We start from the raw sequence: 27814 nt of genomic DNA, 5'->3' as shown, positions 1-27814 counted from the left end.
CTTTGATCCCTTCAATGAAGGATTTGACACTACGGAAGTCTTTGTTGGCTGGGCCAGTTTAAGGGAGCTCGGTTGGCTGAAGATTAAGGCTCAGTTCACAGGGAACAGGGTTCAGGTAAGTGCAGCAAAGGCATAGGTTTAAGGTGATTGGCAAAAGAACCAAAGGTGACATGAGGTAAAAATGTTTTTACAGGATCTGGAATGCACCATCTGAGGGGCTGATGGAGGCAGATTCAATCATGGCCTTCAAAAGGGAACTGGATAAGTACTTGAAATGAAAAAATGTGCAGGGCTACGGGGATAGGGCAGGGCAGTGGGACTAGCTGGATTGCTCGTGCACGGAGCTGGCGCGGACTCGATGGGCCGAATGGCCTCCTTCCATGCTGTAACCTTCTATGATTCTAATTGTCAAGATAGGATCTCACATCATCCTCCACTGAGGCCACTAAGCCTCTTTTTAAAATTTATTCTCGGGATGTGGAGGTCACTGGCATGTCCGCCATTTGTTGCCCATCCCTAGTTGTCCTTTGAGAAGGTGGTGGTGAGCCGCCTTCTTGAACACTGCAGTCCGTGTGGTGAAGTTGCTCCCACAGTGTTAGGTTGGGAGTTCCAGGATTTTGACCCAGTGACTCTATGACTAGGTCAGGATGGTGTGTGACTTGGATAGGGAATTTGGTGTTCCCATGCACCTGCTGCCCTTGTCCCTCTAGGTGGTAGAGGTCGCGGGTTTGGGAGGTGCTGTCGAAGTAGCCTTGGCGAGTTGCTGCATTGCATCTTGTAGATGGTACACACTGCAGCCACGGTGCGCCGGTAGTGGAGGGAGTTTAAGCTGGTGGCTGGGCTGCCAATCAAGCGGGCTGCTTTGTCCTGGATAGTGTCGAGCTTCTTGAGTGTTGTTAGAGCTGCACTCATCCAGGGGAGTGGAGAGTATTCCATGCTTGGAGGCAATCAATGGACAGAATATCACAGCGCAAGTAAGCTGGTGACGGAGAGCGGAGGGTCTAGGATGGGCAAAGAGGTCGTCCTGATCCGAATTGAGGGATAAGGCGACTGAGCTGACTTTGACTGACCGATTTTCGTAGTTGGGAACGCCACACTTAGAGACTGTAATGCCAGGAGAGCAAAGATACCTTTTTAATGAAGAACAGAAAATCCATTTTGGCTGTTCTGGGGAGCCCTTGAATGGGTTAACCAGCACAGCATGCGTTTGTTAATTCTCCGCTTTCTCTCTGATCACCATGGATTTGGTAAAGATCCACTCAAAGTGCGGACAGTTAACATTTAAAATAATCTTTACGCTTAGCAGCGGAACTCAGCAAAAAGTTGTTTTCTAATGAACGTAAAGCAGATGCTCGGAAACATTTAAATCACACTGCCTGTGGAAGTAAAGAGTTTAACTTCTTGACAGCCCTGACTGTACAGAGACGGCCGGAGCCGGTTCATGGCAGGCAGCTTTCAAATTGAAAAGGAAACAATTGATTTAGATCCCTAATCTCAGACATAGGATAGGACATAGCCCACAACCGTGTATCCAAACTCCCCTTATTCTTGACTTTTTTTTCCCCTCTCTTTTGCACTTAACTTGAATATATCAATGGAAGATATCAGTGGACTGGTCAGGTGGGCAGAAAAGTGGCAAATGGAATTCAATCTGGAGAAGTGTGAGGTAATGCATTTGGGGAGGGCAAACAAGGCAAGGGAATACACAATAAATGGGAGGATACTGAGAGATGTGGAGGAACAGAGGGACCTGGGAGTGCATGTCCACATATCCTTGAAGGTAGCAGGTAGACAAAGTGGTTAAAAAGGCATGTGGATACTTTCCCTTATTATGCTAGAACTGTATAAAACATTGGTTAGGCCACAGCTTGAGTACTGCCTACAGTTCTGGTCACCACATTACAGAAAATATGTGATTGCACTAGAGACGGTGCAGAAGAGATTTAAGTTGCCAGGGCTGGAGAATTTTAGCTATGAGAAAAGATTGGATAGGCTGGGGTTGTTTGGAACAAAGGAAGCTGAGGGGAGATTTAATTGACATATATAAAAATTATGACTGGACTAGATAGAGTGGACAGGAGGACAGTGATCAGGGGGCATAGATTGTAAAGTAATTGGCAGAAGGATTAGAGGGGAGCTGAGGAGAAATGTTTTCAGCTGGAGGGTGGTGGGGGTCTGGAACTCACTGCCTGAAAGGGTGGTAGAGGCAGAAACCCTCAACTCATTTAAAAAGTACCTGGATGTGCACTTGAAGAGCTGTAACCTACAGGACTATGGACCAAGTGCTGGAAAGTGGGATTAAGCTGGATAGCTCTTTTTCGGCCAGCACGGTCACGATGGGCTGAGTGGCCTCCTTCTGTGCCGTAACTTTCTATGATTCTATGAACAGGGGGATAATGTGATTTATAAAAACCTACTGCAATCAATTTATTGTCAAAAAAATTTGCACAACAACAACTTGCATTTATATAGCGCCTATAACGTATTAAAATGTCCCAAGGTGCTTCACAGGAGTGATTATCAAACAAAATTTGACACCAAGCCACATAAGGAGATATTAGGACAGGTGACCAAAAGCTTGGTCACAGAGGGAGGTTTTAAGGAGCGTCTTATAGGAGGAGAGAGAGGGGGAGAGGTTTAGGGAGGGAATTCCAGAGCTTAGGGCCGAGGCAGATGAAGGCACGGCCGCCAATGGTGGAGCGATGAAAATCGGGGATGTGCAAGAGGCCAGACTTGGAGGAGCACAGAGATCTCGGAGGGTTGTTGGGCTGGAGGAGGTTCCAGAGATAAGGAGGGGCGAGGTCATGGAGGGATTTGAATGCGAGGGTGAGAATTTTAAAATCGAGGAGTTGCTGGACCGGGAGCCAATGTAGGTCAGCGAGCACAGGGGGTGATGGGTGAACGGGACTCGGTGCGAGTTAGGATACGGGCAGTAGAGTTTTGGATGAGCTGAAGTTTAGGGAGGGTGAAAGATCGGAGGCCGTCCAGGAGAGGACAAAGATCCTAATACTCTAAAGTCGCTGGTACGATTTATCCAATCAAATGCCTAAGAATTCATCCAAATACATTTCAGCCTCAATAAATCAGCCTAAAGTATGACTGACTTTCAAATACTTTTAGTGAAAACACTAGTTTTCCCAGTAGATTACATCTTATCTTCTTTCTTTATGAGCTGCCTTTGTCGAATAGCCTCCAAATCAACTGAATATAACTGAGGAAAATTTAGCGCTTGCAGGAAAAACAAAGATTGAAATATTCATGTTAACTAAACTAAGGTTTATGAAAGGGTCAATGCTGGAAAATGGGCAGGGCCAGCTGCAGCCACTGATCATTCACACATTTTTAAAGAGACAGTACACAGGAAAGAAAAGAATTCCTGTAGCTTTGTTAGCGTAAAATTTGGGCTGTTGGGTTAAAGGCAACGATGAAGTGACTATTGGGTACATGGCGGTGGTCTTTACCCTAAAACCACACTGAAATGCGCTTTGTGTAGATTAGACTAACCCTAATTAAAGCTTAAACATAACACTTGACTACTAACAAAATGGACACTACTAAACAAAATGGATTCTGTGACTGTGGGAAAGACAGTTAGAAGCGCTGAGTTTGTACATTCCAAAACTGGCTTACAGTCTGGGAATACAAAAGACATTTCACAACGAACTGATAAAACTATAGAACCAGACTGCGTGAAACAAAGGCATACTGTCTTAAGGTGATAACAGTTGTTTTAATTTGATTGGTTAATATGTAAGCAGTCCGTTGTTGCTATGCGAACTTAATTGGTTAATGTGTGTAATCAAGATTAATGATGTAAAAGCTACTGAAAATCTGTATTTCAAAGGTATAAAAAAGCATGACAACCATTTTAAAGTTGAGAAAGATGACTGCGTGCACTGCGGAGTGTCCAGCTGTTCTCCCAAAGCTTTGTCCAATAAACTGCATGTTGAATCTTTAAGTCTGACTCCGAGTGGTGATTTTTTCCCACAACAAATTGGCGTAGTCGGCAGGATCTCACTACTGGTGAGCTGATCGGTTGGCCTCGATCAGCGAACTGGAGTAGAGATCATTGAACTGTGGGAGTCAGACTAAGCCAACAGTGCAGTTAACACGGGGGGGGGGGGGGGTAAGTTAAGAGAATTTATGGGACTGTTGGGTATAACTAAGAGCTGGTTGCTTGTGCTGATCGACTAATTGTGAAGCACGAGTAACCAGAACCATCCGGTACCAAACTCTGTAGTGGCGAACAAACGCAGAGATTAGAGCATAAGTTAAAGCATAAGTTAATTTACGATGTGTATTGTCTGATCATATAACCTAGAACCGAACTCCATGGGAGGAAGCACATTACCAAACTGGTAATTGTGACCGTGAGTATATAGTTGCAGCTAAAAGTAAAATCTGGAGTGGAGTTCGGGCTGGGATTTCAGAAAGTTTTAGAAAGTTTGGGAGGGAAAAGTAAGTCTGGCGTGACCGGCAGTGCCCGGTGATTAAGGCTGGGTGTATAGATACACCAGCAATACCGACAGTGCCCGGTGATTAAGGCTGGGTGTACAGATACACCAGCAATACCGACAGTGCCCGGTGATTAAGGCTGGGTGTACAGATACACCAGCAATACCGGCAGTGCCCGGTGATTAAGGCTGGGTGTATAGATACACCAGCAATACCGACAGTGATCGGTGATTAGTATCCGGCGAAGTCCCGGGGCCAGGACCCGAAAGTTTGAGAGAAAAGAAAGTCCGGCGAGAGGCCGGGACCCGAAGGAGAGATATAGCGAGAGGCTGATATATCAGAAAAGAAAATCCGGTGTGAGACCGGGGCCCGAAAGTTTGAGAGAAAAGAAAGCCCGGTGGGTAGACCGTGACCCGAAGGATATAGCGAGAGCAGAGCACGATAATAAAGATGGCAAGTGAACAACCTAGATGGGGACCTGCAGGTTCCCTTATCGAGAAGTATATGACAGACAGACACTCGTTGATTAAGCAGATGCAAAAGGATGGCTGGGATATTTCTCAGACCTTAGAACAACAGAGAAAGTGGATAGACGGGGAAAAGAAGGATAAAACAAAAAAGGCAGGAGTATTACTAGTCCACCAACTACCTGGACTAATAGAACAAGTAGGCACCTCCACTAGAAAGTGGAGCGAAGATAAGGATAAAATTAGGGAATTAGAAACTAGGATAAGGGAATTAGAAAAAAGAATCAATTAAAATGTTTAAAAGACAGAGACCCGGAAAAGAAAGGGTGTACTGACTCTTTAAAAAGCCTGTCCTGATTGTGAGTGGTTTTCTTTCGGTGTTGTGGGCCATGCCCCCTTCTTACTGCGTCTTACGTGTTTATGTATTTGTTTTGTCTTGTGTTTAATTCTGAGATTGCTGAACTAAAATTGGAGTTATTGAGGCTAAGTGACCGATTAAATTCTGATTCTTATAAAATGTGAGCATGTCAAATTCCAGACATGGGATCTTCTAAAAATTGGCATTTTGAATTTTATCTTGTGATTGGCTGTGGTTAAAAAAAAATAATGGGACAGATACAAAAAAAAAAGCTATCTGGTATCACCGTGATAGGAAAAGTCGGAAACCTGGAACAGCTCAGAGAGTTGGTTATAATCAAACCCACTAAAACTATGTGAAAAAAAAAATGAATTGGAAAGCTATAGTTGTGTATGACGAGCAAATTATAAAACTTACGAAGACTAACTATAAACTAAAATGTACAATGGGAGATGTTGTTTCCCGGTATGAATTTAAAAAAAAAGAATTTGTGAAAATTATGTTGACGTATGCTTAGAAAAGTTTAACCTTTCCAAGGACACCGATATCTGTTTCCAATTCACCAAGACAAAATGAGGTTTTAATTGTAAAGAAAGATAAAGTGCAGATTTAAAGAATTACAAGTTACAATTGCAGGATGATCTCTAGTTATAAATTAAACTGATCTTTGAAGCATTTTGTGCTATTGTGATTGATTAAACACTATGATTGAAATAAATCCCAAAAATAGTGTGAAAAAGATAAAGTGAAAGCAATCCACAAATGTGAGAAGTGAAAAAAAAAATCAGTCAAACCTGTGTGAAGAGAAATTTTGATTGTGCAAACTTAATCTCAGAGGGAGTAGTATCAAATTACTCCTACCACAAGAGCAAGTTAATGTTAACCCCTTCCATCCTAAGAAGCCAGACTGTGATGCCAAGAGCAGTTCAAACAGATAGAAATGACCCAGTCGGTTGAGAACTGTCTGAGGCTAACCATTACACAGATGAACATGAGGTAACAATTGATATAGGTTATATTATTAAAGTTGACCCAATTACTCGGAAATGCCAAAGGCACCCAGACAATGCTACAGTGAAAAAAAAATTGATAAGAAAGAAATGTAAAACAAATCGGATCAAAAGAAAGCATAGGTTAGACAATTGGAAGTCCATTACTTGAGCTATGTACTGACACAGGGTACTAAACGCCTATCAGTTTTACCCCACCACAGTATGATAAGAAAGTTCGACAAGTTCGGGGGCTATTCACGAATAGTAGATACAATTCACCAAAATCTGACCAACGAGGGGAGACCTTCCCTGACAAATTATATAACTCGCGTTGAGAATGCTAAGAAAATTCAACAATTATATCAACACCTCCTAATTCAAGTATTAAAACAAAGCGAGACATGGAATGGAGGTGGATAATCGTAAAAGAGATAGATTTGGACATCTTGAAAACCCAGAGATTAGGACTTGGAGTTAGAAATTCCAGTCCGCAGTCCCACGTACATCTGTATGTGGGAGAGACAGGGTTTATTTCAGACAGGCTGCGTGCTCCAGAGAGAGAGAGAGAAAGAGAAAGAGACTAGGCAATTCCTCTCTCCTGTTTTGTTTTCTGATTTGGTTTCGGGTAAAGGGATTATTCCTTTGGACAAAATAAATAATAAAAAGATGATTTGACAAATTAACCCCTTGGGCTCTCAAGAAGAGCCGCAATGGATTTTCTGTGTTTCTTTTAAAACAGGTGACCCTGGTTTTTGGGACCACGTGAGTGTTGATGGTGCAGGATTACCAGGAGTAGTTCTTTGACATAAAATGGCTTTACAAAGTTACGGTGCAACCTTTGCTGGAGAGATTTGGTGCAGGAAACGATCCAGTGGTGTTAAAAATTTAAGACTTTAGCTGCAGACATCAGCAGATACCAAATGTCACAGCGTGGTGATATCAACCTGATTCTCTTCTTTTGAAAACATTTTGATTTGTTTTGTTTTAACCCATTTATTGTCTTCCAAGACAGAGTGCTCGAAGTGGGAAGATATGGGAGTTACATCCAAAAGTAATTACAAGTACTTCTGTCTCTACTATAAAACCACAAAGCCTGGACATAATATGTTTCTGAAATTGGAATTGATAAGAAAAATTTATATGAGTTGCTATTCAAGCACTCGAGAAAGGAAAGATTTACTTGTAATTTAAGGGGATAATCAAATTATATTTAAAATAAAAGAAGTCCAGTCTAAATGGTTCCTATTGAATGCTGTGTATCAAGGAAGAATTCTTTTCGAGAGGGAAGAAAAATTTTACATTGACAAGTCCTGTCAGTCCAACAATACTGCTCTCAAGTTGGGATAATTGTGAAATGATAGAAGGGACTCGGGCACAATATAATGGGATATTTTGGGAAATGAAAAGCGATTCAAGAAGAAATTACGTAAAATAAATAAATTTTGGGATATTGGAGCTGACTGTAAATATTGTATCGGACAGTAACAGTGATGAGTGGTGATTTTTTTCCCACAACAAATTGGCGTAAAATCACCACTCGGAGTCAGACTTAAAGATTCAACATGCAGTTTATTGGACAAAGCTTTGGGAGAACAGCTGGACACTCCGCAGTGCACGCAGTCATCTTTCTCAACTTTAAAATGGTTGTCATGCTTTTTTATACCTTTGAAATACAGATTTTCAGTAGCTTTTACATCATTAATCTTGATTACACACATTAACCAATTAAGTTCGCATAGCAACAACGGACTGCTTACATATTAACCAATCAAATTAAAACAACTGTTATCACCTTAAGACAGTATGCCTTTGTTTCACGCAGTCTGGTTCTATAGTTTTATCAGTTCGTTGTGAAATGTCTTTTGTATTCCCAGACTGTAAGCCAGTTTTGGAATGTACAAACTCAGCGCTTCTAACTGTCTTTCCCACAGTCACAGAATCCATTTTGTTTAGTAGTGTCCATTTTGTTAGTAGTCAAGTGTTATGTTTAAGCTTTAATTAGGGTTAGTCTAATCTACACAAAGCGCATTTCAGTGTGGTTTTAGGGTAAAGACCACCGCCATGTACCCAATAGTCACTTCATCGTTGCCTTTAACCCAACAGCCCAAATTTTACGCTAACAGCTTGTAACAGTGCAGAGTTACATAGGGTTACATAGAGTTACATAGGGTTACATAGGGTTACATAGAGTTACATAGAGTTACATAGGGTTACATAGAGTTACATAGAGTTACATAGAGTTACATAGGGTTACATAGGGTTACATAGAGTTACATAGGGTTACATAGGGTTACATAGAGTTACATAGGGTTACATAGGGTTACATAGGGTTACATAGAGTTACATAGGGTTACATAGGGTTACATAGAGTTACATAGGGTTACATAGAGTTACATAGGGTTACATAGAGTTACATAGGGTTACATAGAGTTACATAGGATTACATAGGGTTACATAGAGTTACATAGGGTTACATAGAGTTACATAGGGTTACATAGGATTACATAGAGTTACATAGGGTTACATAGAGTTACATAGGATTACATAGGATTACATAGAGTTACATAGGGTTACATAGAGTTACATAGGATTACATAGGGTTACATAGGATTACATAGGATTACATAGAGTTACATAGGATTACATAGAGTTACATAGGGTTACATAGAGTTACATAGGGTTACATAGGATTACATAGAGTTACATAGGGTTACATAGAGTTACATAGGGTTACATAGAGTTACATAGGGTTACATAGGGTTACATAGAGTTTCTGTGCTGTATTCTCGATCAGCATATCCGTCACCTTCATGTGTTTATTGAGCTTCCCCTTAAATGCATCTATTCTATTCACCTCAACTACTGCTTGTGGGAGCGAGTTCCACATTCTCACCACTCTCTGGGTAAAGATTTTTCTCCTGAATTCCCTATTGGTGACTATCTTATATTTATGACCTGTAGTTCTGGTCTCCCCCACAAGTGGAAACATTTTCTCTACGTCTACCCTATCAAACCTTTTCATTATCTTAAAGACCTCTGTCCGGTCACCCCTCAGTCTTCTCTTTTCTGGAGAAAAGGGACAGAATCTTCCCCTTTCTCCTCCTTTATTCCATCATTTATCCTCTTGTCTCTCATCTCACTTTTCAATCTCTGATGCCTGCGACTTAACCCAGTTTCACACTAATTTAAAATCTCATGTGGGAAAGACCCCTTCTCAAACGTGTATTGGCCCTTCCTGTTTAAATGTTTCCTCCACACTGATTCCTATCTCCTGACTCAATTCCTCCTCAATCAAATCTGAGGAGTTATCGCTGACTCTGAACCCACTGACCCCACCTCATAAAATGAGCACCACCCACGCCTTTCACCAGGAACATCCTGGACTGTCTGGTGACGAGGCGACTCCGAGGCCCCCTCCAGGTGTTAGCCATGGCTCAGTGGGTTGCACTCTTGAGTCTGAGTCGGAGGGTTGTGAGACCCATCCTAGAGACTTGAGCATAGTCCAGGCCGACACCCCCAGTGAAGTACTGAGGGAATGCTGCACTGTCGGGAGGGGCCGTCTTTCAGATGAGATGTTAAACTGAGGCCCTCTCAGGTGGAGGTAAAAGGTCCCTTTTTTGAAGAAGAGCAGGGCAGTTCACCCGGTGTCCTGGAGCCAATATTTATCCCTCAACCAACATCACCAAAAACAGACTCTCTGGACAGCAAGTCAGAGGCAGTTAATAATTAACAGACAATCAGCTATAAAGTTTCCCAACTAGGTGTTAATTACCGCAGCTGGAAGTTGAGTTCCCAATTGTAACTAGGCGCTGTCAGAGAGGTACAAAGTTCTTTGCAAAAGCACAGAACGTGAGCACAGAGGTTGTTAAAGGCAGAGAGTGAATCTTTAATGGAGGAATTGTGAACAGACTGAGGACTTTCAACTGGGAATTGGGTGAGTGAGGGGGAAGGAGGTGCTGAGCGATTTAAACCAAGGAATTATAAAGTAATCTTTCAACTTTTAAGACTTAAATTAAAAAAAATACACAAAATTAAAAAAAAAGACTATGTAATTAATTATTTTCAAATCAAACTAAATCCATTTACTAAATATAATCTACATCCCAAGTGATTCTAATAGTCCTACAAATAAACTACTGATTAAATAAAAACTAGAAATGGCAGTACAGGCTGTGTCGAGACTGTAATGTGTGGGAGTTTGTGGACAGCGAGACTGGCCCGATTGTCACATCTGCAGTAAATGTCTCCGGCTGGAGACAGTCCAGCTCAGAGAATTGGAACTGGAGTGCGAGTTAGAGACATTCCGACACAAAAGGGAGGGGGAGGTAGAGAAGGCAGTCCTGCCAACACTGGTCCTGTCCAACAGGCACGAGGTACTTGATACCCATGAGGATAAGGATGAAGGCTGCAGGGAGGATGCCCAGAATGCTAACCATGGCATCGTGGAGCATGAGGCAGTCCAAGGGGGATAGGATCAGAATAGAAAGATTGTAGTCATAGGGGATTCTATAATCAGGGGGATAGATAGTGTCCTTTGCTGTTGCGACCGAAAGTCCAGGAGTGTCGCCTACCTGGTGCAAGGGTAAAGGACATCTCGGAGCAAGTGGAGAGGAACTTGGAAAGGGAGGGGGAGGGTCCGGTTGTCATGGTCTATGTTGGCACCAATGACATAAGGAAGAACAAGACGGTGGTCCTGCTAAGGGGATATCAGAAGCTAGGAACTAAATTATAAAGCAGGATCTCACGGGTGGTAATCTCAGGTTTCCTACCTGAGCCATGTGCTATTTGGCATAGGGATAGGCAGATCAGAAAGGTGAATACGTGGCTGAAAGAGTGGTGTGGGAGGGATACCATTTTTTTTATTTGTTCATAGAATCATAGAAGTTTACAACATGGAAACAGGCCCTTCGGCCCAACATGTCCATGTCGCCCAGTTTATACCACTAAGTTAGTCCCAATTGCCTGCACTTGGCCCATATCCCTCTATACCCATCTTACCCATGTAACTGTCCAAATGCTTTTTAAAAGACAAAATTGTACCCGCCTCTACTACTGCCTCTGGCAGCTCGTTCCAGACACTCACCACCCTTTGAGTGAAAAAATTGCCCCTCTGGACCCTTTTGTATCTCTCCCCTCTCACCTTAAATCTATGCCCCCTCGTTATAGACTCCCCTACCTTTGGGAAAAGATTTTGACTATCTACCTTATCTATGCCCCTCATTATTTTATAGACTTCTATAAGATCACCCCTTAACCTCCTACTCTCCAGGGAAAAAAGTCTCAGTCTATCCAACCTCTCCCTATAAGTCAAACCATCAAGTCCCGGTAGCATCCTAGTAAATCTTTTCTGCACTCTTTCCAGTTTAATAATATCCTTTCTATAATAGGGTGACCAGAACTGTACACAGTATTCCAAGTGTGGCCTTACTAATGTCTTGTACAACTTCAACAAGACATCCCAACTCCTGTATTCAGTGTTCTGACCAATGAAACCAAGCATGCTGAATGCCTTCTTCACCACCCTATCCACCTGTGACTCTACTTTCAAGGAGCTATGAACCTGTACTCCTAGATCTCTTTGTTCTATAACTCTCCCCAACGCCCTACCATTAACGGAGTAGGTCCTGGCCCGATTCGATCTACCAAAATGCATCACCTCATATTTATCTAAATTAAACTCCATCTGCCATTCATTGGCCCACTGGCCCAATTTATCAAGATCCCGTTGCAATCCTAGATAACCTTCTTGACTGTCCACAATGACACCAATCTTGGTGTCATCTGCAAACTTACGAACCATGCCTCCTAAATTCTCATCCAAATCATTAATATAAATAACAAATAACAGCGGACCCAGCACCGATCCCTGAGGCACACCGCTGGTCACAGGCCTCCAGTTTGAAAAACAACCCTCTACAACCACCCTCTGTCTTCTGTCGTCAATCCAATTTTGTATCCAATTGACTACCTCACCTTGGATCCCGTGAGATTTAACCTTATGTAACAACCTACCATGCGGTACCTTGTCAAAGGCTTTGCTGAAGTCCATGTAGACCACGTCTACTGCACAGCCCTCATCTATCTTCTTAGTTACCTCTTCAAAAAACTCAATCAAATTCGTGAGACATGATTTTCCTCTCACAAAACCATGCTGACTGTTCCTAATCAGTCCCTGCCTCTCCAAATGCCTGTAGATCCTGTCTCTCAGAATACCCTCTAACAACTTACCCACTACAGATGTCTGTAGTTCCCAGGCTTTTCCCTGCCGCCCTTCTTAAACAAAGGCACAACATTTGCTACCCTCCAATCTTCAGGCACCTCACCTGTAGCTGTCGATGATTCAAATATCTCTGCTAAGGGACCCGCAATTTCCTCCCTAACCTCCCATAACGTCCTGGGATACATTTCATCAGGTCCCGGAGATTTATCTACCTTGATGCGCGTTAAGACTTCCAGCACCTCCCTCTCTGTAATATATACACTCCTCAAGACATCACTATTTATTTCCCCAAGTTCCCTAACATCCATGCCTTTCTCAACCGTAAATATCGATGTGAAATATTCATTTAGGATCTCACCCATCTCTTGTGGTTCTGCACATAGATGACCTTGTTGATCCTTAAGAGGCCCTACTCTCTCCCTAGTTACTCTTTTGCCCTTTATGTATTTGTAGAAGCTCTTTGGATTCTCCTTTGCCTTATCTGCCAAAGCAATCTCATGTCCCCTTTTTGCCCTCCTGATTTCTCTCTTAACTCTACTCTGGCAATCTCTATACTCTTCAAGGGATCCACTTGACCAGCTGCCTATGCATGTCATATGCCTCCTTCTTCTTTTTGACTAGGGCCACAATCTCCCGAGTCATCCAAGGTTCCCTACTTCTACCAGCCTTGCCCTTCACTTTATAAGGAATGTGCTTACCCTGAACGCTGGTTAACACAATTTTGAAAGCCTCCCACTTACCAGACATCCCTTTGCCTGCCAACAGACTCTCCCAATCAACTTCTGAAAGTTCCTGTCTAATACCATCAAAATTGGCCTTTCCCCAATTTAGAATTTTAACTTTTGAGCCAGACCTATCATTCTCCATAGCTATCTTAACTGGGATGTGGGCATTGCTGGCGTGGCCGGCATTTATTGCCCATCCCTAATTGCCCTTGAGAAGGTGGTGGTGAGCCACCTTCTTAAACCGCTGCAGTCCGTGTGGTGAAGGTTCTCCCACAGTACTGTTAGGAAGGGAGTTCCAGGATTTTGACCCAGTGACGATGAAGGAACGGCGATATATTTCCAAGTCGGGATGGTGTGTGACTTGGAGGGGAACGTGCAGGTGGTGTTGTTCCCATGTGCCTGCTGCTCTTGTCCTTCTAGGTGCTGTCGAAGAAACCTTGGCGCGTTGCTGCAGTGCATCCTGTGGATGGTACACACTGCAGCCACAGTGCGCCGGTGGTGAAGGGAGTGAATGTTTAGGGTGGTGGATGGGGTGCCAAACAAGCAGGCTGCTTTGTCTTGGATGGTGTCGAGCTTCTTGAGTGTTGTTGGAGCTGCACTCATCCAGGCAAGTGGAGAGTATTCCATCACACTCCTAACTTGTGCCTTGTAGATTGTGGAAAGGCTTTGGGGAGTCAGGAGATGAGTCACTCGCCGCAGAATCCCCAGCCTCTGACCTGCTCTTGTAGCCACAGTATTTATATGGCTGGTCCAGTTAAGTTTCTGGTCAATGGTGACCCCCAGGATGCTGATGGTGGGGGATTCGGCGATGGTAATGCCGTTGAATGTCAAGGGGAGGTGGTTAGACTCTCTCTTGTTGGAGATGGTCATTGCCTGGCACTTGTCTGGCATGAATGTTACTTGCCACTTATGAGCCCAAGCCTGGATGTTGTCCAGGTCTTGCTGCATGCAGGCTCGGACGGCTTCATTATCTGAGGGGTTGCGAATGGAACTGAACACTGTGCAATCATCAGCGAACATCCTCATTCCTGACCTTATGTTGGAGGGAAGGTCATTGATGAAGCAGCTGAAAATGGTTGGGCCTAGGACACTGCTCTGAGGAACTCCTGCAGTAATAATGATGATTGGCCTCCAACAACCACTACCATCTTCCTTTGTGCTCGGTATGACTCCAGCCACTGGAGAGTTTTCCCCCTGATTACCATTGACTTCAATTTTACTAGGGCTCCTTGATGCCACACTCGGTCAAATGCTGCCTTGATGTCAAGGGCAGTCACTCTCACCTCACCTCACCTCTGGAATTCAGCTCTTTTGTCCATGTTTGGACCAAGGCTGTAATGAGGTCTGGAACCGAGTGGTCCTGGCAGAACCCAAACTGAGCATCGGTGAGCAGGTTATTGGTGAGTAAGTGCCACTTGATAGCACTGTCGATGACACCTTCCATCACTTTGCTGATGATTGAGAGTAGACTGATGGGGCGGTAATTGGCCGGATTGGATTTGTCCTGCTTTTTGTGGACAGGACATACCTGGGCAATTTTCCACATTGTCGGGTAGATGCCAGTGTTGTAGCTGTACTGGAACAGTTTGGCTGGAGGCGCGGCTAGTTCTGGAGCACAAGTCTTCAGCACTACAGCCGGGATGTTGTCGGGCTCATAGCCTCTGCTGTATCCAGTGCACTCAGCCATTTCTTGATATCACGTGGAGTGAATCGAATTGGCTGAAGACTGGCTTCTGTGATGGTGGGGATATCGGGAGGAGGCCGAGATGGATCATCCACTCGGCACTTCTGGCTGAAGATGGTTGCAAACGCTTCAGCCTTGTCTTTTGCACTCACATGCTGGACTCCGCCATCATTGAGGATGGGGATGTTTACAGAGCCTCCTCCTCCCGTTAGTTGTTTAATTGTCCACCACCATTCATGAATGGATGTGGCAGGACCGCAGAGCTTTGATCTGATTTATTGGTTGTGGAATCGCTTAGCTCTGTCTATAGCATGTTGCTTCCGCTGTTTAGCATGCATGTAGTCCTGAGTTATAACTTCACAGGTTGGCACCTCATTTTTAGGTACGCCTGGTGCTGCTCCTGGCATGCTCTTCTACAATCCTCATTGAACCCTGGCTTGTTGGTAATGGTAGAGTGAGGAATATGCCGGGCCATGAGGTTACAGATTGTGGTGGAATACAATTCTGCTGCTGCTGATGGCCCACAGCGCCTCATGGATGCCCAATTTTGAGCTGCTAGATCCGTTCTGAATCTATCCCATTTAGCACGGTGGTAGTGCCACACAACACGTTGGATGGTGTCCTCAGTGTGAAGACGGGACTTCATCTCCACGAGGACTGTGCGGTGGTCACTCCTACCAATACTGTCATGGACAGATGCATTTGCGACAGGGAGATTGGTGAGGACAAGGTCAAGTAAGTTTTTCCCTCGTGTTGGTTCGCTCACCACCTGCCGCAGGCCCAGCCTAGCAGCTATGTCCTTCAGGACTCGGCCAGCTCGGTCAGTCGTGGTGTTACCGAGCCGCTCTTGGTGATGGACATTGAAGTCCCCCACCCAGAATACATTCTGTGCCCTTGCTACCCTCAATGCTTCCTCCAAGTGCCAAAAGAACCAAAGGCGACATGAGGAAAAACGTTTTTTACACAGCGAGTGGTTAGGATCTGGAATGCACTGCCCGAGAGGGTGGTAGAGGCAGATTCAATCATGGCTTCCAAAAGGGAACTGGATAAAGACTTGAAGGGAAAAAATTTGCAGGGCTATGGGGATAGGGTGGGGGAGTAAGACTAGCTGGATTGCTCTTGCAGAGAGCCGGCACGGATTCGATGGGCCGAACGGCCTCCTTCCGTGCTTTAACCATTCTATGATTCTATGTAATATATTTGGATTTTCAAAAGGCCTTCTATGAGGCACCACATAGTAGACTCATGACTAAGGTCAGAACATATGGAGTCAGGGGACAAGTAGCAGAATGGATAGCAAGATGGCTACAAAACAGAGAACAGAGAGTAGGGGGTAAAGGTAGTTACTCAGACTGGCAAATGGTGGGAAGTGGTGTTCCACAAGGATCGGTGCTGGGACCACTGTTATTCACCATTTACATAAATGATTTGGACTTGGGAATCGGAAGTACAATTTCAAAATTTGCGGACAACACCAAACTGGGGGGTGTAGTTAATACTGAGGAGGACTGTGACAAAATACAGGAAGACATTAATAAACTTGCAGAATGGGTGGGTAATTGGCAAATGAATTTCAATTTAGATAAGTGTGAGGTATTACATTTTGGTAGGAAGAATGAGGAGGCCACATACTGCTTGGATAATAAGAGTCTAAATGGGGTTGAGGAGCAAAGGGATCTGGGGATATAGATACACAAATCACTAAAAGTAGCAACACTGGTTAATAAGGCCATAAAAAAGGCAAACCAAGTACAGGGTTCATTTCTAGAGGGATAGAATTGAAAAGCAGTGAAGTTATGTTAAACTTGTATCGAACCTTGGTTAAACCACACTTGGAGTATTGTGCACAGTTCTGGTCTTCATCTTATAAAAAGATATAGAGGCATTGGAGAGGGTGCAAAAAAAAATTACTAGGATGATACCAGAACTGAGAGGATATAACCATCAGGAAAGATTGAAGAGACTGGGGCTGTTTTCTCTCGAAAAGAGAAGACTGAGGGGTGACCTGATAGAGGTCTTTAAGATTATGAAAGGGTTTGATAGGGTAGACGTAGAGAAGATGTTTCCACTTGTGGGGGAGACCAGAACTTGGGGCCATAAATATAAGATAGTCACTAATAAATCCAATAGGGAATTCAGGAGAAACTTCTTTACCCAGAGAGTGGTGAGAATGTGGAACTCGCTCCCATAAGGAGTAGTTGAGGCGAATAGTGTAGATGCCTTTAAGGGGAAGCTGGATAAACACATGAGGGAGAAAGGAATAGAAGGATATGCTGATAGGGTGAGATGAAGTTGGGAGGGAGGAGCCCCGTGTGAAGCATGAACACTGGCATGGACCTATTGGGCTGAATAGCCTGTTTCTGTGCTGTACATTCTAGGTAAGGACAGAGGTGGGTTTTAAGGAGCCTCTTCATGGAGGGAAGGAAGGCGGAGAGGTTTAGGGAGGGAATTGCAGAGATTAGCATCTAGACAACTGAAGGCACGGCCGCCAATGGTGGGGTAAAGGAAATCGGGGACATGCAGGATGCCAGAAATGGACGAATGCAGATTTCTCGGAGGGTTGTAGGGCTGGAGGAGGTTACAGAGAAAGAGAGGGGCGAGGTGTCAGGTTGAGAGACCTAGGGGAAGGGCCAAATCACATAGTGTAGGACACCATGTTACTCAGAGGTCTGGACCAATAAGCCAGAAAATGTGAATTCAAATCGCACCTTGGGCAGTTTCAGATTTTGAATTCAGTTTTTAAAAAAATCTGGAAATAAAAACCTGGTCTCAGTAAAAGTGACCATGAAGCTGCCGGATTGTCGTAAAAACCCAACTGGTTCATTGATGTCCCTTTAGGGAAGGAAACCTGCCGTCCTCACCTGGTCTGGGCCTATATGTGACTCCAGTCCCACACCAACGTGGCTGACTCTTAACTGCCCTCTGGAGTGGCCTAACCAGCCCCTCAATTGTATCACCACCTTCTCAGGGCAACTAGGGAGGGGCCGTGAATGCCAGCCTGGCCAATGATGCCCACATCCTGAGAATGAATTTTAAAAAAACATTACCAAGGTTGAAAAGGAAAGAAGTGTTTAAAGTGCACCAGAAATCAGACCTGTGAACAATGATCCCAGCTCAGAAACTGAAGATTATTTTCAGTGTTTCATCAATTAAGAAATAACATTCCAGTAAATGGAGCAAATTTACACACTGGAAATGTGGAGATTTTATTCCCGTCCCGCTGCTGCCATTGGGAAATTCACCTACGTTTGCATTAATTTTCTGATTGTCAATTTGGGTTCTGCTTTCCAGGTGGAAGAACTGATCATTGTCAGCTCCAACTTTCACATCACACTGACAGAGAGGGAAAGAACCGCAGCACGTAGACAATCAGGAAGTGGAGAAAAGTCATTGAAGGCCTGGAGCCAGGGCGAGAAACAGAATGTGGTCGGTGGATTTAACTGTTGGGAGGGTTGGTTGGTTAGTTGGTAGATTTGGTTGGTAGGTGGGTTTGGTGAGTTGGTGGGTTTGGTTGGTTCCATGGGTTTGGTGAGTTGGTGGGTTTGGTTAGTTGGTGGATTTGGTTGGTAGGTGGGTTTGGTTGGTTCGATGGATTTGTTTAGTAGGTGGGTTTGGTTAGTTGGTTGGTTTGGTTGGTTCCATGGGTTTGGTTAGTTGGTGGGTTTGGTTGATTCCGTGGGTTTGGGTGGTTGATGGGTTTGGTTAGTTGGTGGGTTTGGTTGGGTCCATGGGTTTGGTTAGTTGGTGGGTTTGGTTGGTTCCGTGGGTTTAGTTAGTTGGTGGGTTTGGTTGATTCCGTGGGTTTGGTTAGTTGGTGGGTTTGGTTGGTTCCGTGGGTTTGGGTGGTTGATGGGTTTGGTTAGTTGGTGGGTTTGGTTGATTCCGTGGGTTTGGTTAGTTGGTGGGTTTGGTTGGTTCCGTGGGTTTGGTTGGTTGGTGGGTTTGGTTAGTTCCATGGGTTTGGTTGGTTCCGTGGGTTTGGTTGGTTGGTGGGTTTGGTTGGTTCCATGGGTTTGGTTAGTTGGTGGGTTTGGTTGGTTCCGTGGGTTTAGTTAGTTGGTGGGTTTGGTTGATTCTGTGGGTTTGGTTAGTTGGTGGGTTTGGTTGGTTCCGTGGGTTTGGTTGGTTGGTGGGTTTGGTTAGTTGATGGGTTTGGTTAGTTCCATGGGTTTGGTTGGTTCCGTGGGTTTGGTTGGTTGGTGGGTTTGGTTAGTTGGTGGGTTTGGTTAGTTGATGTGTTTGGTTGGTTCCATGGGTTTAGTTAGTTGGTGGGTTTGGTTGATTCCATGGGATTAGTTAGTTGGTGGGTTTGGTTGGTTCCATGGGTTGGTTGATTCCGTGGGTTTGGTTAGTTGGTTCCGTGGGTTTGGTTGGTTCTGTGGGTTTGGTTGGTTGGTGGGTTGGGTTAGTTGGTGGGTTTGGTTAGTTGATAGGTTTGGTTGGTTCCGTGGGTTTGGTAGGTTCCGTTGGTTTGGTTAGTTGGTGGGTTTGGTTAGTTCCATGGGTTTGGTTAGTTGGTGGGTTTGGTTGGTTCCGTGGGTTTGGTTGATTCCATGGGTTGGTTAGTTGGTGGGTTGGTTAGTTGGTGGGTTTGTTTAGTTGGTGGGTTTGGTTGGTTCCATGGGTTGGTTAGTTGGTGGGTTTGGTTGGTTCAATGGATTTGATTAGTTGTTGGGTTTGGTTGGTTCCCTGGGTTTGGTTAGTTGGTGGGTTTGATTTGTTCTGTGGGTTTGGTTAGTTGGTGGGTTTGGTTGCTTCCATGGGTTTGGTTAGTTGGTGGGTTTGGTTAGTTGGTGGGTTTGTTTAGTTGGTGGGTTTGGTTGGTTCCATGGGTTTGGTTAGTTGGTGGGTTTGGTTGGTTCCATGGGTTGGTTAGTTGGTGGGTTTGGTTGGTTCCATGGGTTGGTTAGTTGGTGGATTTGGTTGGTTCCATGGGTTTGGTTAGTTGGTGGGTTTGGTTGGTTCCATGGGTTGGTTAGTTGGTGGGTTTGGTTGGTTAGTTGGTGGGTTTGGTTGGTTAGTTGGTGGGTTTGTTTAGTTGGTGGGTTTGGTTGGTTCCATGGATTTGGTTAGTTGGTGGGTTTGGTTGGTTTCATGGGTTGGTTAGTTGGTGGGTTTGGTTGGTTAGTTGGTGGGTTTGGTTGGTTCCATGGGTTGGTTAGTTGGTGAGTTTGGTTGGTTAGTTGGTGGGTTTGGTTGGTTAGTTGGTGTGTTTGGTTGGTTCCATGGGTTGGTTAGTTGGTGGGTTTGGTTGGTTAGTTGGTGGGTTTGGTTGGTTATTTGGTGGGTTTGGTTGGTCATGCGACAATGATCAAGAAGAGGAACCTTGGCCAAATTTCCTCTCCCCATCTGTGGGTTGAGACCAATTGCGATTCCCCAACTTCCTGGGATCTGACTGAATAAATCTGAGATGATAGAGGATCAAATCTGGGACCTTCAGGTCCATGTGATATGGTGCTACACCAGAAGGTGCCTTTACACACCAAGCCATACATTGTCCAATATCTCCTACTCCAGTATTCATGGCCGATTCACTGTCCTGATGGCCCTGCTAGAAGGGGCAGGTGAATGGCGCTTGAATCTGATTCCTTGCAAATGTATGGGAGAGGAAACTGACGAGTCCCTCAGATGTTTTTTTCTGGTCACCACTTGGACTCTGCTGTCATTGCCATGTGGAGTGGTACTGAATGCAGCCTGTCTCTTGCTCCAAGGGGTAGTGCAGCAAGGACCCCTAGCACTAGCCAGTTGACTGCCTCGTCCGCACTACAACCTAAAACACCACAGCAAGGACTTAAATTTATAAAGCGGCCTGAATGTAGAAACACAAGCCAAGGTGCTTCAGAGCTGGAATGAAAGCAAGAAGCCAAATCAAAGCAGGAGACATTAGGAAGGTTGACCAAACGTTATGTCAAAGAGTTGGGTTTTAAGTACGGTGTTAAAGGAGGTAGAGAGGCAAAGGGTTTTAGGGAGGGACTACCAGCGCCTAGTGACTGAAGGCACAGCCGCCAATGGTGGGGCAAAGGGAGGTGGGGACGGACAAGAGCCAGAATCGGAGGAATGGAGAGGTCAGGAGGTGTTGTAGGTTACAGAGGTAGGGGCAAGGCCGTGAAGGGGTTTAAGCCCAATTTGAGGTGTTGGGACTCTGGGAGTCAATGTAGGTCAGCAAGATCAGGGTTGATGGGTGAGTGGAATTTGGTGCTTGATAGGATACGGGCTGCAGAGTTTTGGATGAGCTTATGGTGAGTGGAGGACAGGAGGGTAGCCAGAAGAGCATTGGAATAGTCAGCTCTGGGAGTGACAAAGACATGGATGAGGGTTTCAGCAGCAGATGGGTTGAGGTGGGGCAGAGATGGGCGATGTTACAGAGGTGGAAGTGGGCGTTCTTTTTGATGGAGAGGATATGGGGTCGGAAGTTCAGCTTGGGGTCGGATAGGACGCCAAGGTTACAAACAACCTGGTTCAGCCTGAGATAATGGCCAGGGATGGGGATGGAATCGGTGGCAATGTTATGGACTTTGTGGCGGGGGGGCTGAAGACAATGGCTTTGGTCTTCCCAATGTTTAGCTGGAAGAAATTGCAGCTTATCAAAGACAGGATATTGAACAAGTATTAACGGTATGGGAATGGGAAGAGAATCCATTGCTGGAAATGCTCTGACTATAATTGGATCGATAAGAGTGGAGCCCAGCGAGATCTGTCCCTCTGAGCTGAAAGAGAATGGTGTGGTGGACCATGTTAAAGACTGCAGAGAGTTCATGAAGGAGGAGAAGAGATAACACACCATAGTCACAGTCACAGGGGATTCCAGCTGTGAATTTTGCTTGGGGCTATTTTAGTGCTGTGAGAGGGGTGGAAATCTGATGGGAGAGATACAAATTAGGGAGCTGAGGGAAGAATGGGCATAGATTTGGAAGGTGACAACACATCCAAGGGAGAGTGGAGATGGGGCGGTGGTTTGCAAAGATAGAAGGGTCAAGGGTGATCTTTTTGAGAAATGTAATGATGACGACTTTCTAAGTCGTCATCAATAGATCTCCCGCGCAACAATCGCCAAACAGGAGGGTTCCCTCCCAGTCGGGGAACACTTCAGCAGTCATGGACATTCATCCACCGACCTTCGGGTAAGCGTACTCCAAGGCGGCCTTCGAGACACACGACAACGCAAAATCGTCGAGCAGAAATTGATAGCCAAGTTCCGCACCCATGAGGACGGCCTCAACCGGGATCTTGGGATCATGTCACGCTACACGTTACCCCACCAGCGAACAAATGTTATCTGTTTTTAATATAACGGGTCAGTTGCTGTCTTTTCTATGTTTCTACCTCTCTATCTCTGTTTTTTTTTGTTTGTTGTTTTTTTTTGGTGATTTGTATATTCTGTGAGACCTGGCAGGTAACACCTGTCTGTCTGCACACTGATTGCCTTGGCAACAGGCAGTTGAAAAAACTGTCTGTACTCACCAAGCATTGTTCTGTGAATTATAAATGCGACTTCATTTCGAGGATTTCATTTTCACATCGTTCACCTGACGAAGGAGGAAGCCTCCGAAAGCTTGTGAATTTAAAATAAAATTGCTGGACTATAACTTGGTGTTGTAAAATTGTTTACAATTGTCAACCCCAGTCCATCCGGTACCGGCATCTCCACATTATGACTTTCTAAGGGAGGGGGGAGAGTAGCTGAGGAGAAGCATTTACTGTGTACCATGGAGGTCAGGAGGAGAAGTTGGGTGGTCAGCAGTTTTGTGGGAATGGAGTCAAAGGAACAGGAGGTGGGTCTCATGGATAAGATGAGCTCGGAGAGGGCATGAGTGGAGATAGGAGGTCTGGAGTGAGGGCAGAGTGGAACCTGGGGGGAATGGGGAAGCAGCAGTCCACTGATTGGGGGGTGTTTCTCTCAGTTTACTTGCAGCACTCTATTCCCATCAAAGTTAACCTCCTAGTTGGTCCTTTGTAGAGCATTGTACTGTACTCCTGGCTCGTCCCTAGGATATTCTAACTCCTTTGTGAGTCATTTACCTGATGATCTGTTTGCTTTCCCTTCTTGTACATCTAGGAAGACAGGATTTGTAACTTGTCTGATGATAGTGGTTGGTGTTGGAGTTTTGCAATTCTACTCTTTCAAATCCAAACCTTTCAAGAATTCTCTTCGTTATCCAAAAAAAGTGGACAAAATACCATATGCGCCCAAAGCAATCTATCGCAGACAATCCGTAAATCTGATTGACGGCAAGTACACATTCTCACTGAACCTGACCCGCTACCAAGAGGTATATCCCTACATGCAGCATTACAACTGCAAATTCAACACGAGTGAGGCTAAAACCTGCCCATCACTAAAGTCCGGCTCGCTGCTTATAATCGCTACAAACTCCCAACCGACTTCATTTTACAGGCGGTCAGCCCTGCGACGGAGCTGGGCACAAAGCCAACAACTAAAGGACTACATGGTCATCACGTTTTTTATGGTGGCGATGACCAGGAATGAGAAGTTGATGGCGTTGGTTGCTTACGAGTCACGTGAATACGGAGACATAATTCTTTGGGATTTCGAAGAACAGCGTGCCAATTTAACCCTGAAGATAAGGTGTCTCCTGCAGTGGTTGAATGATGAATGTACATCAGCAGACTTTGTACTTAAAGGTGAGTGCACTGATTGGTTCGCTGCTAGGTTGATGGGTTTGTCGGGTGGTGAGTCCATTGGTTGGTGATGGATTGAATGGGTGGGTAATTGTTGGTGGCGACTCTTGATGAATGGATTGAATGGGCGAATTTTTTTTTGGCGAATGGATGGATACAGTCTTTTTTCCCTAACTCCTACCCTGTATTATCCATGTTGGCATCCTTCACCTTCCTTCTTCAGTTCATGGAGCTCCTCTTCCCTGATTCAACCCAGCTTTAAGCTGAGGCAACTTGGATCAGGTACTGAACTGTGCTGCACATTGCGGAGTGGAATTTCCAACTTCTTCACCCACTGCCTCCCGTTCAGTAACGGCCAGGACTAGCTCCTTGGAGACAGTAAGGGCTCTGATGTACCACGGGGGTAGGAACAGCTGCCAAGATCCGTCTGCGTCAGTGTCCATCTGCAGCCCGCCCCCCCCAACCCCGCCCATGACTGTGACTGTCTGTCTGTGACTGCCTGCCTGTCTGTCTTGTCTGTCTCTGCGTCGGTCTGTCTTGTCTGTCTCTGTGTCCGCCTGTCTGGTCTGTCTCTCTGTCTGTCTGTCTCTGTCTTTGTGTGCACCTGTGACTCTGTCTGTCTCTGTCTCTCTGTGTCCGTCTGTCTCTCTGTGTCCGTCTGTCTCTCTGTGTCTGAGTTTACTTGGATTCTCTTTGTTCTCTTGAAGTTGACGACGATGAATTCGTCAATCCTGAGGCGGTCGTGAACTATATCAATGGAGACAAAAATGCAACAACGGCCATTTCGGGCAATGTCCACCGGCACCCCATGGTTTACCGAATCGGCAGCAACAAAGTGAGCACGTACCTCCATCCCAGCGACATCTACCCAGACTTTGCATCCGGTGGAGGATACCTGGTGCCCAGAGCATTCATTCCTGAGCTTTACCGACAATCCAAGCGTTTGCCCGTTTTCCCCGTGGATGATGTCGACATGGGATATTTGGTGCTGGCCAGCAAGATCCCACTGAGACACCAGAATCAATTTCATATGTGGGGCCTCGAGTACACGGTGAAGAAGTTTAAGGAAGCCTTTGTTGTACACAGTTTAGCTCCGCAACAGGTGATAGAAATGTGGAATAACCTACAGAAGGAAAAAGAGGAAAAGAAACAATAGTTGGAAAGAGGTCTTGTTTGGGGGAGGGCCGGGGTTTGGGTGAGAGGGGAACCTCCACCTTTACGTATTGGTATCAGGGTTCCCAACCCTCCAGGATTGCCCTGGAGTCTCCAGGAATTAACAATTAATCTACCGCACATGGCTGCGAATAACCTGGGAGAAAAATCATTAAAATTGTGTGTTTTTTTAACACTTCCGTTCATTAGTTATAAAAAAACATCAGAGATGGAGGGGAAAAGAAGGCTGTCTGACTGACAGTCAAAGATCATCCAAAATCGGGTAACAAAGAATCTGTTCGCTTTCCAATTGGGCGTGGGAAGGAGGTTGGGGGAGGGGCGCTGTGAGGATGAACGTGTCAGCTGATCGATGGCGGGTTCATGGGGGCGGGGCGATTGGAGGTGGGAGATCATGTGACGAGATCTCCAGGAATACATCCAGCCAGAGTTGGCAAACCCTCTGGTTAGACACATTCCAGTTGCCGGAAAATGCCAATTACAACAACAACTTGCATTTATGAGGTGCTTTTAACGTAGTCAAATGTCCCGAGGCTCTTCGCAGGTGGGATTATCAAACAAAGTTTGACACCGAGCCACATGAGGAGATATTAGGACAGGTCTTGGTCAAAGAGGTAGGTTTAGAGGAGCGCCTTAAAGGAGGAGGGAGAGAGCGAGAGAGGTGGAGAGTTTTAAGGAGGGAATTCCAGAGCTTAGGGCCTAGGCAGCTGAAGGCACGGCGATGGTGGAGCGAAAAAAACCGGGGAAGCACAAGAGGCCAGAATTAGAGGAGCGCAGAGATCTCGGAGGATTGTGGTTCAGGGACCAGCCTGTTTCTGTGCTGTACATTCTATGTAATTGGTATCTATTGACAACTGAACTGCGTCAAACTCACCCCACCCAGCCCCATTCCAACACCAGGCACTTTGCTGGTGGCTAATCAGAAAATCACTGGAAGAACTCAGCAGGTCAGGCAACATTCCACGCAGAGAGGAAAGTAGGATTAAACTGCCAGGTTGGTGACCTTGTTTCTGATGAAAGGTCATCGACCTGAAACACCAAGCCCCTCTTTACCTTCTTTTTTTCCCACAGATGCTGCCTGACCTGCTGAGTGCTTCCAGCATGATCTGGTTTTATTTCCGATTTCCCGTATCTGCCATCTTTTGCTGATTTGATTATCCTGACCACTGATTCTTGGAGACATGCCAGTTACAAATGAGGAAATGATTAGTCACTAGGTGGGGAGGGAGAGTGTGGGGAACTCTGGGTTTCACTGCAGACAGATTCCAGAATGTAATGTCTTGGGGTGCAACTAGACCACAGAACGCAGACAATCCTTTACGGCTAAACGGTTTCAAGCTGCTACTTGGGTCTGACTGGGTATCAAGGTCCCATATTGCATTGGCCGTATAACTAGCCCAGTAGGGACTGTTACAGACCCCACGGCCCCAGTCTCCCACCTTGTGTGTAGGGTTACCAACCCTCCAGGATTGATCTGGAGTCTCCAGGAATTAAGGGGTAACCTCCTGGACAATGCTGTCAGCAACACCTGGGAGAGAAATCATGGGGCCATTTAAAAAAAAATTGTGAGTTGTTTACATTTCCTTTGAACACTTTTGTTTATTAGTTATTGAGATGTTGGAGATGGGGGGGAAAAGAAGGCTGTTTGATTGGGTGAGGTGGAAGGACATGTGATGGAGCCCGAGGAATATGTCCTACTACAGATGGCAAATCCTACCTGGGTGTTACATAGAAACATAGAAAATAGGAGCAGGAGTAGGCCATTCGGCCATTCGAGCCTGCTCCGCCATTCAATATGATCATGGCTGATCCTCTATCATCTCAATACCATATTCCTGCTCTCTCCCCATATCCCTTGATGCCTTTTGTGTCTAGAAATCTATGTAGCTCCTTCTTAAATATATTCAGTGACTTGGCCTCCACAGCCTTCTGTGGTAGAGAATTCCACAGGTTCACCACCCTCTGAGTGAAGTTTTAAATGTCCTGCCCCGTATCCTGAGACTGTGACCCCTTGTTCTGGACCCCCCAGCTAAGGGAAACATCCTCCCTGCATCCAGTCTGTCTAGCCCTATCAGAATTTTATATGTTTCAATGAGATCCCCTCTCATTCTTCTAAACAACGAGTGAATACAGGCTTAGTCGACCCAATCTCCCCTCATACAACAGTCCTGCCATCCCAGGAATCAGTCTGGTGAACCTTCGCTGCACTCCCTCTATGGCAAGTATATCCTTTCTTAGGTAAGGAGACCAAAACTGCACACAATACTCCAGGTGTGGTCTCACCAAGGCCCCGTATAACTGCAGTAAGACATCCTTGCTCCTGTACTTAAATCCTCTTGCAATTAAGGCCAACATACCATTTGCCTTCCTAACTGCTTGCTGCACCTGCATGTTTGCTTTCAGTGACTGGTGTACAAGGACACCCAGGTCCCTTTGTACATCAACATTCCCCAATCTGTGTTGATTTATACCCAACACGGGTAAAAAAAAATATATTCCAATCGGGAAAAACACTCCAGGGTCATCTCCTACGGTTAGCTCGTGTCGTCTGGCCCGGCAACCAGGGGGACTGCTGTACTCCTCATTCGGGGGGGGGGGGTCCCCAGATCTCCACTCGCTTCAATCAGACACAGAGGGGCAGGGAGTCTGTAAATTTCCCTCATTTCAGAATGACTTGGTGTTGTTTTGATCAGATTCTACCTCCGCTGTTGGATGTTTTGTTATCACTGTTTGGCACTTGTTGGAATATTGGATTTATTCGATTTGTAACTTTGACTTATTAAAATCTTTCAAAACTATTTGTCATTCAGTTTATGAACAGTCGCCAATTCCACCAACTGATGCACCATAGTAAACAATTTTACAACACCAAGTTATAGTCCAGCAATTTTATTTTAAATTCACAAGCTTTCGGAGGCTTCCTCCTTCCTCAGGTGAACGATGTGAAAATGAAAACCTCGAAATGAAATCGCATTTATAATTCACAGAACAATGCTTGGTGAGTACAGACAGTTTTTTCAACTGCCCGTTGCCAAGGCAATCAGTGTGCAGACAGACAGGTGTTACCTGCCGGGTCTCACAGAATATACAAATCACCAAAAAA

General features: G+C 45.2%; 1 protein-coding gene across 3 annotated transcripts; it reads left to right on the top strand.

The window, feature by feature from the left end:
- On the top strand, positions 1-27509 carry LOC137302519 (acetylgalactosaminyl-O-glycosyl-glycoprotein beta-1,3-N-acetylglucosaminyltransferase-like). Of its 3 annotated transcripts, none has more exons than XM_067972246.1 (4): positions 1-115; positions 18193-18327; positions 22958-23544; positions 24249-27509. In XM_067972246.1, the coding sequence occupies exons 2-4, from the start codon at positions 18323-18325 to the stop codon at positions 24695-24697; spliced, it is 1041 nt and encodes a 346-aa protein (XP_067828347.1). In that variant the 5' UTR covers positions 1-115; positions 18193-18322; the 3' UTR covers positions 24698-27509. The 3 variants fall into 3 exon arrangements, with proteins under 3 accessions (XP_067828347.1, XP_067828346.1, XP_067828348.1); XM_067972245.1 differs by lacking the exon at positions 1-115 and adding an exon at positions 10096-10206; XM_067972247.1 differs by lacking the exons at positions 1-115; positions 18193-18327 and adding an exon at positions 18916-22195.
- Positions 27510-27814: the final 305 nt, after the last annotated feature.

This window comes from Heptranchias perlo, chromosome 35, assembly GCF_035084215.1.
Source record: "Heptranchias perlo isolate sHepPer1 chromosome 35, sHepPer1.hap1, whole genome shotgun sequence".
Taxonomy (NCBI): domain Eukaryota; kingdom Metazoa; phylum Chordata; class Chondrichthyes; order Hexanchiformes; family Hexanchidae; genus Heptranchias; species Heptranchias perlo.
This window is presented reverse-complemented; position numbering and strand designations above follow the sequence as displayed.